Genomic DNA, 12,657 nt, shown 5'->3' on the forward strand with positions numbered 1-12,657 from the left:
TCCTAAAATGATCCAGGCTCCTCACCAAGTAATTACTGCTCATAGTAACAGCTCACAGGGCAAAGGGGCTCCCTGGGCTAAAAGGGAAATATCCTCACTCTGATTGTCTTGTTCAAACCAGATGGGTTATGCTAACATTTTAACTTCTCTAAGAGCAAAGGAGAGACAGCAATCACACAGACTCATTTTCGTCTTCATCTCGACTGAATACTTTATGGATGTTTTCATGAGTTTAATAACAATGGCCATTTATCTGTAGTCACTTCTCTCCAAACGCAATATCCAGCAAACATCTGTGTCCCACATCCCAAGTGCCAACGGGGGAGGAAGAGGAGAAACTTCTGGGAGTGCTGTTCTTGGAGCTGGACAGCCAGCTGGCTCTCAGCTGGGGCCGTGCTCCATGCTCCTTCAGTTACAGACACACCGGACCTGCAGCCACTGTGGCAGCAAACACCTGATGCCGCATTTGAGTACCTAAGTTATCAAAGACATGCATGATCTCTTAAAATTTATCTTTAGATTTAAGGCGTTATCATTTATTTTTGAATACAAAATCAGACCTATAAAAAAACAGGCTACAGAGTAAGAGAACACTAGTTAACCTACCCCACAGTTTAAGAAATAATACAGTGGTCTCCCATATTTCTCTCCAGCTGCAATTTTTAAGGCAATACTTAGGCCAAAAAAAAAAAAAAAAAAAAGTGACACCAATATAAGTGGATGGTAAAGATGTCACCCACTAGGATTAAAAACCATCCACAAAGTGGACAACCCAAGCATGAACTCGACAAATGGATCCTAGACTTTATTAATGAGAGATGACCATTGCTGTTTAAGCTTCATAGGGGGAGGGGTTTATTTTTTAATATGAAGTTTTAAAATATACAAAGAAATAGCAATATAATGAATCCCTGTTCTTGCCTTGGCACACGGGTGGCTCAGGAGCATGAATAATGGAAGTGAACTGATGGCTGTTACACAGACTGCCAGTATTCCCAAAGGTCCACAGAAATGCAGGAGCCTTTCAAATATCTAGTTTCATTTAATCTAATTAAGAAACAAAGAGCTCGAGGCCAAAGAATTTACTGTAACTGATTAAGACTGAAGAAAATAAGATAGGTTAAAGGCCGGAGATTGTTACCCCAGACAAGACAGGAGGCTTGTACTAGGCTTTGGATCAGAGCTCAGAGTGTCCTGATCTCAAGTAAGTCCTCTTGGAAGTACTAGTCAGGAAGTGGGCATTTGGGCCTTCCCATTAAGGACAGATCGCTTTCCTCTCTCCTTCACTTATCCTTAAGAACTGATGCTTTGTCAATTTCCAAAGCCTTCACCACCCTGTCATGGTAGGAATGTAAGTCATAGATATCAAATGACTATTAAATCCTAACAATAGTTAGGATTCCTGCACTAGTAAACAAAAACCAAACAATAAAACTGAAGGAGTAAAACGGGTTGGCAACCTATGACCTATAGCCCACAGTGTGTTTTTGTAAATAAAGTTTTATTAGAACAGTCACACCCATTCATTACGTTGTGTCTCTGGCCACTTTCACACTACAGCAGCAAAGTTGAATAGCTGCTCCAAAAACCACGTGACTCAAAGGGCCCCAAGTAATATTTATAATTCTGTTTTTAACAAAGTTTGCCAAGCCCAGAGTAAAAAAGTAGACAAGTTTATTGAAGAGCAAAGAAGAAGGGCTTATTACAATAGATTTGCAAATGCCTTTTGCTTTGTGAACACAAGTACCCAGGTTTCTTAGAGGCCCTGGAGGGAACCAACTTCTCCCCCGATCAGTGTGTGCCCACTGCTCACAGTAGCAACACAGGGGCCTCCTCCTGACAAACTGGGCAGAATGTTACCCTGCTTAGGTAACATAATAACAAACATTATTATTGTTTCTACAATGGCGATGGGGTGTGGGAGAGGGTCAGGGGTGCCACTTATCAATTTATTACCGGTTTCAAATCTGTCCCACTTTGCAATACTGGAGCTAGACCCTGTCAACATTTCCCCTTTGCCCATGGTGGAATGTCCAGCTTGGTCAAAGAGCACTGTAGTGACTCAGTGATGCAAGAGCAGCAAGGAGACAGGCCTGTTCTTGGTTCTGGTCCGCTACAGTTATCATTCATCCCGGCAGCACAGCAACCTCCCCAGATGAGCCGCTGCAATGCCTGCAAGCCACGGTCTCCCCATTAGCAGCTGCTTCTGAGACCTTCTGGCTCCACCGCACCCTGGGGCACCTGCAGGCTCCCTGTGCAGACCGACCAGCAATGGCCACACCCTCCGGCAAGTTCCTTCACCCCATCTTGTGGTAACCACGGACTGACATCTCAGCCAGGCAACAGTTCCTGTACTAGCTGTTCTTCCTTGCCCTAAAGGGAGCAGCAATTCTTTTGCACCTGCTATTTATGTACCCCTAAAATCCTCTTATACTTTTAATAATCTTTTAATAATCATCAACTGTTGGAATAACAGTGTGGCTTTTATGTCCCGATTATTTCACAGGTACCAAAGACAAACTGTGTCTACCCACTGGTTATCCAGAGAAGTGAATAGCACTGAGATTTCAGCACATGAAGTCCTGGTTCTACCCATATCGACCTTAGGGCAAGTCCTGGTTGGCCAGGTTTTATTTAGACATTGGGTAAGACTTGCCAGATTCCCACCAAAGAACCTAAGAAACGCTGCCCTGGGGTAGTCACGTGACTCACAAGCCAAATGTCTACCTCTGTCAGAAGGGGCTGGGGAAAAACACAAGGCCCATCCTGAGCAACTTCATGAATTACAGGCTGCTTTGCCAAACTTTGTTTTCTTCTGGCTGCAGGTCCCAGGACTTTATTCAACTTCCCGGTTAAGAAAGGGCAAGAGAGGAGTTTTCTCTCACTCTATGGCCCTTTATGCCCATAAAGACACAGAAATCTTGAAGAATTCTACTGTTACACTCTATACAGAAACAGTGACAACAGAAGTGACATTATGAGGGTGCCACCAGACCTTTATATAGTCTGTTTCCAACTCAGATCCCATGACTGAGGTACATGGGTGATTTGGTCCAAAAGACATGCTCTTTCTGCCAGAACACATGGCCTCTAAACCCAGACCACAGCACAGGAGGATGTAGCTCTTTTTCATTTTCCTCCACTGGCTTTGATGGCCTGAGGAAGCGAAAAGGGCTATCTTGCAGTGCCTGAGAGAGCAACTCACAATCCCTTATTTTTAAGGCCTATCAACAAAGCTGTTCTTAAACTTTGGAACCGAGGGTTGGGATGGAGTAAGAGTGGGATGACATTCACTGAGGGCAACAGGGCTTCCCCATCGGCTTATGAAGGTTGGCCAAGTGGGACACTGTCAGGCTTTTCTACTCTCCACGAAATCAATCCTCTGGGCCCGTTCCCACTCAGAAGCTGCTCACCGAGGAGTGTGAAGGCTTGCCGCGTCTTCTCAAAGTCCTCGGCATCATCGACACCCTCGATACACGTGTCTCTTCCCTGTGAGGTATAGAAGAAGTCCTCCGCGCATGCTGTGGGAGGAGAGGAGGAAAGGCATCCCGGTTTACCCATGATCACGACCCAAGAGGATTTCTACTCATCCCAGGTGAAGATTTACTCCCAGCCACATGTGGAACCTTTCAAGGTATCACCTTTATTGACAATGGCAAATGGAGAGAAAACTGGATAAGGAAACAGAACGTTACACCATGCTGACCGAACGCACTGTTGTGTTTGTATAAAACCAGCATGTGAAAAACAGTGAATGAAATAGTCACAGGTAGTTCAATTTACAGGATTCATCGGGTTTTTTCCTCAGTTGTTCTACCAAGTTGGGCACCCGAGTTCTTCAGACAGGTGAACAGAAGCGAATTCCTCCTCAGTCAGGCCTCTGATAACAGCCTGGGGGACAAGTGGCAAGGAGGGGTCTCAGTTCTGCCTTAGGAGTCAGAGCCAACCCCAGAAGGGGGGCAAAAATGCAACAAGCCCTGGGTAGTAGCCGCACAATAGGCTGGGAAGTCGGCATTTAGAGTAACAAGGGCACCTCGTCAGAATTACTTCAGAAAATCACATTTTCCACAAAATACAGTACCTTTGTGGAATACCACCCTGACCAGTGTTTAGAATTTCTAAATGTACAATGTTTGACAAGATGCCAAAGCTGGACACTGGCTGGTGTTCCTCTTCTCCTGTAAAGACCCAATTACTTCGCCTTGATCTGAGTTCATACCGTTTGAGCACGCATCAGTTAAACATGCATAGAGGCCATTTCATTGTGATTCCCGGTCCTCCTTCAACACCTTGATCTGCCTGTTTGATCCCGTAAGAATTTGAGTCTCTTTCCTTGCTCCCCCTGTCATCGCCGGGGTCTGACCTTCAGCACCTGCTGTCTGGGGACTGTTGCCAAAGACTAACCCAGTCTCCTTCCTTCTCCTGTCCTTTCGAGTCCACTTTCAAATTTCTGGTAACTCTGATCACACTGCAACCCTATCTAAAGCCCTTTAGAGACCCCCTCCCTACCCCTATGCCCCCAAGACAGGGGTCAAGCACCCTGAAAGGACCTCCAGGGTCTTTTGTGAAGCAGCTGCAGGTTCCTCCTCCTTCCCCTCCGGACTCAGGGCTGCCTCCACATCTCTGGTCTCAGATCCACCGGCTTCCTCACTGTCATTCCTCAGCTCTACTCTCGGTCCAGGCCCACAGGGGCCCCGCCCACCTCTCCTTTCTGGTCTCTTCCATTCCCCACCTTGCACCCTCTGCTCCAAGCCACACTCGTTGGGTAAGTGCACATTGCCAGGCCCAGCGAGGAAGTGGCAGAAGCCAGACCCAAGCCCTGCCCACACAGCCCGAGCCAGGACCCGCACTGCCCACAGGGATGGGCCGCCGAGTATCAGTCATAGCTTATGACGGAAGGCTTCCTGGGGGAGTAGCCCAAACACACTTTGAGGACTAGAGCTGGGAGAAGAAGGACTTGAGCCCCGGGCTCACTGACAGCCACAGCAAAGGCGAACTGTTAGGAAGGAAGGTCTCTTTGGAAGGTGCCAAACTCACCTCTCTTATATCTAATCACCCCACAAGCTCTAGCACAGGACACAATAGTTTCCAAGGCTTATGAAAAGCATCCGTTCATTTTTCCTTTTCACTCACCTTTCAAAGTACCTCCTTTGATGATTTTGGCAGGGCCCACATGAAGATGATTGCACATATTTATTCCTATTTTTCAGACAAGCAAACTGAGGGACATAGGGCTTGAAGGGATCACTCAGACTCACCCAGACTTTGGCCAGGCCTGGGAGAGCCCACTACTTGGTCACCCGATTGTGGAGAGGGTTGTTTATGATATGGTTTTGTCATAAACACAACCTAACTCGTTGTCAAAAGTTATCAGCTGACGCACCAGAAAAACAGGCACCTGAGACTCCAAAGGAAGGCACCAGACCTCTCTGCTGGAGGAAAGGAGGCAGTTTCAGCATCTACCAAGACCCTTCATGGTCAACCACCAGGGCCTACGACCTGATGTTCTGAGTCAGACCCCCCACCTTCCCTGCTGCCAGTTCCCAAACTCAGGCCCACCAGGGGAACCTCCTCTGGCTCAGGCTCATCACTGCAGGGGTCCCCTGGGTCAGTTACAGCTCACTCTACTAAATGATTTGAATCCAATCAAGATTATCAGCTTTTAGGTTTGCAATCGCCTGTGTCCCCCCATCACACTCCAGACCCTTGTAAGAGACATCCCAACAGAAGGTTCTCTGCCATCTGCTTAGCCACCCTGGATCCTGGCTCTCCTTTCCAGCTTATGAAGTCATCACTGACCATCTCATCTGAGCAACGTCTCTTATCTTCCAGTTTGGCTCTCTCTTTACTCAGCATTTCCAAGGAGAAATATACCACAAAGCCCCCTAGTAACTGGCTCAACAGGCAGATGCTGGGTCAGTGTATAGACCACTGAGGAAGTGTGAGGCCAGTGATTAGAGCAGCAGACCGACCATCAGGGGCCACGACCGAGGGCTAGCACTTCACCTGGGAGGCTATGTTCTAACTGTGCAAGAGAGACTTTTTATAAAACTATCAATAGAAGTGGAAAAGAATTTATTCCTCATTACCTAAGAGCTATATTTAAGGAAATATAAGCCCACTATACCTCTTTTTACCATCATTTGTTCACACTGCAGACACTTACTGGAGTACTTTTCTTTAAATCTCATCCTGAGGTCATTTTAATGCAATAGGCCACCAACAATAGGGTAGGGCAGAGGGAAATACAGACGACTGGCTGCAAATCTGCTCCCCTATGCTCAGACAAATGCACAAAACTCTTGCTGGGCCAAGGGTCTTGCAGAGACGTCTGTATACTTGAGTAGCATGTTTTAGGTGAAGAAAAGGGAGAAGGAGGCAAGGCAGTCTAAATATCCACTAGGGGGGCGCCTGGGTGGCTCAGTCGGTTAAGCGTCCGACTTCGGCTCAGGTCACAATCTCGCGGTCCATGAGTTGGAGCCCCGCGTCAGGCTCTGGGCTGATGGCTCAGAGCCTGGAGCCTGCTTCCGATTCTGTGTCTCCTTCTCTCTCTGCCCCTCCCCCGTTCATGCTCTGTCTCTGTCTCAAAAATAAATGTTAAAAAAAAAATTTTTTTTTAAATAAATAAATAAAATATCCACTAGGAACCACTGGCCAGTCCCTCATTTACTTCAGGTTTCCAGCCACTCAGCCAGGGTTATCAGCAGAACTAAATATCAAGCTTCAGAGCTCACAGCCAATGCACCCACGAGGCCCAACACAGCTGCACCCCTGAGCACAAGAGCACATCAACACCTCTCAGCTTCCTTCCAAGATGTTCTTGGGGGGGCACACATAGGTATAACAGTGCAAGAAATGGGTCAAATTGGGTAGTTTTCAACTGCTCCAGAGGCCCAAGGAAGAGGCCAAGAGAAAGAATATGGAAAAGCTATTTTTTGTTTTTTAATTCAGTGCACTTGTGTAAGTGCAAAAAAAAATTAGGATTTTTTTTCCTATTTCCTTAAAGTTACATTTGGGATACAATGGTCCAAATACAAAGGATATCGCCAGAACTTGTTTATTTTTCTACAAAAATGACCTTTAAAAAAGTTTTGATCCCCTGCAGGCTGGCTCTGAGAAGTTTAGCTGGGCTCATGTCCCCACTTTGGGGGGGGACAAAGCCCTTAGCGTGGCCTACATTCCTGGTCACTTGCGGCCATAAGCCAACATCAGAGCCCAAGGTGCCAGCTCAGGGAGGTGCTCATCAAACAAGGCTTGTACCGGTCCCTCCTTGTCCTCAAGAAGTTGATAGCTTCAGTGGGGGAGATTCAGATTTGTAAACATTTACTTCCCTGGGGAACCTTCTGACCCATCTCCGCTATGCTTCACTCAGCATACCCTTCTCTCAGCATACCCTTCTCTCTCTGCACTGTAACTGACTGTAAGCTAATCAAGGGCAGGGCCCACGACGGTTATGCTCAGCACTACACCCGCAGTACCTACCACCACCTTCGTAGGGTTCGATGAACAAGAGAAGGACCCAATGCTAAACTGCATGCCCAGGTACCAAATGCTGCAGGAACTCATAAGTGAGGCAGAGAGTTAAGAGCGCAGACTGAGGTTTGAACCACTTGGTGTGTTTTAGCTACTCAGAGCACAGGCTGGAGCTGTCAGAGGGGGATCTGGTGTTGGGCCCTCAAGACAGCTAGGATTTGGGTCACGAACAGCAAAGCCCCAGCAGTCTATTTCTCTCACAGTTGCACAAAGACCAACCAGCCTCTGTCTAGACACCCAGCTCGTCGTCATGCCATCTGCTTCTACTGAACCTGCCCTCACCTAAAAGACACCCAAGAGACCAGAGACAGGACACCTGGCACACACAAGATGCTGCACGGCCCCCAGGCTTGCCTACATCACACGCATCTGTCAGGAGATGGCTTTGAGGACTCCAGCCCGGAGTCCATCAAGATTCCTTACAAAGTCCCAGGGCTCGGAAGGGGGAAAGCCCCAGGCTCCAGGCCCCAAGCCTAGGCCCTCCGTTGGTGGCATCTCGAATTAAAGCCTGCTTACTCCTCTTGCTTTGCCCTAGCTCCATGTCAACAGCCTCCAGGCAAACTAAACTTGCCGACAGCCTGCGGCACACAGTGTTAGCAGACAACTGAAAGGTTGTCTTTTTATCTCATGGCAACAGCCAGGTGACTCAGTGGAGAGGTGCTTTTAGTCATTCCGTGTCGCCCTGCGACGCTCCCGTGCATGGGTGCCACAGCGCCCCACCTGCTCAGAAGAAACCAGAGTCGCCTCAGCCTAACGCCATCATATCCTGTGCCATCCAGCCGTACGTCTTCATCCTGCTCCGGCCTCTCCCTGCCTCCTTTTCTTCATCTCCATCCTTGAAAGGGACCTAAAACTCACTAGCTCAATTACACGATGTGCCTTAGCTAAATCTCTAGATCCTCACGGTGGGGACACACTTTTTACAAAGTTTAAAGTGGGAACGTTTTTCAAAACAATGCATGGAAAGTATTTTGCGTTCTGCAAAATACTGTTCTGCCCCCTGCCTCTGATCCTCTCAAATGTTTTCTGTGGCAGGCAACCTGGGTGCAATTAGCCCAATTTTATGGATCGAGTACTGATGCTCAAAGAGGTCTGGGGAGACATGCCCACGTAGAGGCAGAGCTGGGACAAGAACCCACGACGGAGGGCTTTGAGCAGAGCACCCTTCCTCCAGTCCGCGCCTCCAGATGTAGCACCAGGTGCTGCAGCAGCCCACCCGAGGACAGACACACACACGTTACGTACTCAGTGCAAGCTCCTTAAATTCCGGGAGACTGGCGGCAGCACAGAGCTGGTAAAAGATGTGGTAATTCCGCTCATCATCTGCCTGAAGGAGGGGAAAAGTTAAACAGGTTTAGGGCAGTGACCCCCAAGATCGTCCCCTCACTTGTTCTAATCCCAGGGTCCGGAGGTCACATGACAGAGGTCAGGACTTCTGCTCAGGTTTTCCTCCACACCCTCTGCCACCTTCACTTCCCACCCCTGGACTTCTCTTTCACTATTATGGGGCCTTCTTCAAGCCTCAAGATTTTTACCTCTCGTGTATTTTTTCTCCCAAATAGAACATCACTGCTCTTTCGCCAATAGTGGAATGGTCAGACAACACACACTTGCTCAGATATCCGTGTTGCCTGGCTCATGTTGCACAGATCATAACTTGCCTGCAGTAGGCTCCCATTCTCCCCTGGGAGGCTTGGGACTAAGTCAGAGCTATGCCCTTGCCCATGATGACAGGCTGGGGCAGTCACATCAAGTCCAAGACAGAGACAGGACTTAGAGCACTCAGGCTACACCTGTGTTAAGTTGGCAGAGTGGTGGCGGTGGGGGGAGCTTCAGGAGGCCTGAGCAAAGGAATAAGGAGGTTCAAGGAGTATTCAGAGAAGAGTCTGGACAGAGTCACAGCCAGATCAGACCTGTACCCAGCACAGTAGGCTGTTTACTTTGCTGCGGTGAGATAAGGATATGGGGCTATTGAACCAAAATTTGGGAGGTGGAGAGAAAGCCTGAACAAAGGGAAAAAATTAATAAAACTAGTTAAAAAAAATCATTAGATGTTTGTTAAGCATCAGCATGTAGACCGGCATCTCTGAGAAACAGCTGAGGCTGTTTTGGATGTCCCCTCTGCCGAGGGTCGGGGTGGGAAGAGGGTGTGGCTGGCTCAGACCAGGACACGCACCATCCCAGTTCAAGTACGGGACCATTGAAGGGGGTCTGGAGGAGGACAGTTTTTGGGCTAGGTGCATGTCCAAGTAGTGTTTTTTTGTGTTTTTAAAAATATAACCTACAAAGTAAGGTTCCTGGGGAGGGCTGAAGCCCAGAGACCCCGTACAACAATCCTCTAATCCTAAGATTACAACCCACAAAGAATAGGACCATCTTATTCTTCACCTATCTCTGGTATCTAGCATGTAACAGGCACTCATTAGGTTTGTTGACTGAAACTGAAAACAATACCCACTTCAAAACAATACTGGGTAGATGACCATAGTATTCGAACAAACCCTTTTTGATGAAAGGAAAGAAAACCACAAGAACAAGCGTATCCAATTCCACTTCCAAAAGAGGAGGTGCTCTCTGGGCACAGGAGGTGGACGAGGGGGCAAGTAAACGTCATTCATGGGAGAAAGTACAAAGAAGCCCACGTCCCACCACTCACCTGAAAGACCACTCTGGACTTCTCCAACAGGTAGGTCCTCATGTTGGCCCCAATGATGTGGTACCTTTTATCAAAGCCAATCTGAATGTACTTCCCAAAACGGCTGCTGTTGTCATTGCGAGTGGTTTTAGCATTTCCAATGGCCTGCACAGAACAAACAGAAGGAATGCAAAACCAGGAAAGCTTTCTCGACCTCAAGGTTGTAGGTCTGTGGCAGCATCTCCCTTCCCCCCCCCCCCCACTTCCTTACAGGGCCTTCCCCTACCATTGGGATGACAACAAGCTGAGCTAAAAACAAAAGTTCATTTCCTGCCTCCTTTACTCCTAAGAATGGCCAGTGAGAGTAAGGACTGGATGGGTGAACTCTGTCAAGTTATCCTACCTGGAATGTGCATATGATGGCTACATGAAGGAAAGGTCTAGAGAATCACCGAGAGCACCATTCTGAGCACTACTTGAGCTATTAAACCAAAGCCAGTATCCAAGAGCTCTGAATTTTTTTGAGACACACAAACCTTATTGGGCTCTGATCAGACCTCCATGACAAAGCAGTCAAATATCATTCCAAGCTGATAAACTATATTTCCAAGAAAGAGACCAAAGATCAACCAACGTCTCTGCACCTCATCACTAGATCAAATCAGGAAGACATCACCCTCTTGGTACCATTTCTTATGCAGCTGTAGGGGCACCATTCAAAACAGCAGACATTTATTTATTTACATTTAATGTTTATTTATTGTGTGAGAGAGAGAGATATCCCAAGCAGGCTCCACACTGTCAGCATGGAGCCCAATGCAGGGCTCGAACCCACGAACTGTGAGATCATGACCTGAGCCGAAACCAAGAGTTGGATGCTTAACCAAATGAGCCACCCAGATGCCCCCAGAGGATAATTTAAAAGGTGAGTGGCTAAATAACCTGGCATGATTATTCACTTTCTATAAAACATCACATTGTTAATAAATTGGTAATGAATATATTAATATTTTAGTCCCTCTCACATGTTTACATTCTTAGGTGGTTGAAAAATATCCACTATACGTTTTCAGTTGTCAAGAAAATGTGTGGCACACAGAGGTTGAAAAAAATGTAAAATCCCATTCCACCCTCTACCCCTTCTCAGCCAAATCCAAGTTACCAAACTACTGGGATCTCTGGACATCCTAAAACTACACAAGGCTTAGCTGGCATCTGTTATTAACAAGGCAAACACCACAGCTGAAAGCAAATCACTGTGTAAAAGATTACAATAAGAGGGGCACCTGGGTGGCTTAGTCAGTTGAGCATCCGACTCTGGCTCAGGTCATGACTGCACAGCTCATGGGTTCGAGCCCAGTGTAGGGCTCTGTGCTGACAGCTCAGAGCCTAAAGCCTGCTTTGGATTCTGTGTCTCCCTCTCTCTCTACCCCACCCTCCCCACTCTTGCTCCATCTCTCAAAAATAAACATTAAAAAATTTTTAAAAGATCACATTAATAAATGCTCATGGAAACGTTCCATTCCTATTTTTGAGGTGAGCAAGTGAGACCTTCAGGCACGCAACCATTCACTCGCAGAAACCAAAGAGCCTAGCTTGCACTAAGGAAGCTATTCAGTCCAAGAGTGCCTGCACCCTACATATCCAATTCACCATCCAAGTACACCGAGTGTTCTGTCCCAAATGTGCACCAATAATCCAGCCTCAATTTAATCAAGTCTCTGAATTTTACTGCCCTTTTACAGGAAACATAGGGGAGAAAGGGAACATATTACCAACATCATGAGGATACAATTAGCAAAGTCCAGTTTGTGGAAAATTCCAAAAGATAACCTTGTTTCCATAAGTACGTTTCTATTTCAAAATGTCAAAATATTCAAATTCCATGATTTGTAAAGCAGCAACAAGAGCCTCTGCCCTACTGAGACCACCCCCCTGTAACGGCCTAGGGAGTGCTTGCCCAGGGCCTAACGATCACCGTCAAAAGATCTATCCTTCTCACCTCACGAGGGCTGTTTTGAGAAATGATAGACCTGTAAGTACTTTCAAAAGTATGTAACGTCACCCACAAAAAGGTTATTTATTACCGCCAACCCATAAACTCAACCTAGGTAGGAAGGACTCCCAACTTGTGTGTAAAGGTCTCACTTGATTTTTGTGGCTAGATTTTTCTGGTTATCCAGACTCGGGAAACGTCTTGATGCATAAGGAAAACAAGCCCAGTTATCATAGATAACAGAAAAACAGACCAAAAACAACAAAAAAAAGCAAAAATGATGCAAGTGGTTAAAATCTGGAAAATGAGCAATGCTACAGCAGGAAATTCTCACACACACACACACACACAAAACTCATGTGACCAATAAACCTAAGAAAAGACAACCTCAGCAAAGAACTGTAGATTAAAACAGCAGCCCAGAGGGGCCACAGCAAAGAACTTTGACACTACAGAATGAGGAGGGTGTGAGGACAAAGGAACTCTCCTACGT

General features: G+C 47.0%; 1 protein-coding gene across 4 annotated transcripts in view; it reads right to left on the reverse strand.

Annotated features, from left to right (window-relative positions):
• MYO5B (myosin VB) overlaps window positions 1-12,657 on the reverse strand; it is a 343,332-nt gene that overhangs the window by 127,652 nt on the left and 203,023 nt on the right. For all 4 annotated transcript variants that reach the window (XM_078435245.2, XM_078435247.2, XM_078435246.2 and 1 more), the window contains exons 6-8: window positions 10,190-10,333; window positions 8,779-8,860; window positions 3,414-3,521 (exon numbers count right to left, since the gene is read on the reverse strand). In XM_078435245.2, the coding sequence (XP_078291371.2) occupies window positions 3,414-3,521; window positions 8,779-8,860; window positions 10,190-10,333 (334 nt within the window). The remainder of the gene's footprint in view (window positions 1-3,413; window positions 3,522-8,778; window positions 8,861-10,189; window positions 10,334-12,657) is intronic.

The sequence above is a fragment of the Panthera onca genome, chromosome D3 (assembly GCF_046562875.1).
Source record: "Panthera onca isolate mPanOnc1 chromosome D3, mPanOnc1 haplotype 2, whole genome shotgun sequence".
Classification (NCBI taxonomy): domain Eukaryota; kingdom Metazoa; phylum Chordata; class Mammalia; order Carnivora; family Felidae; genus Panthera; species Panthera onca.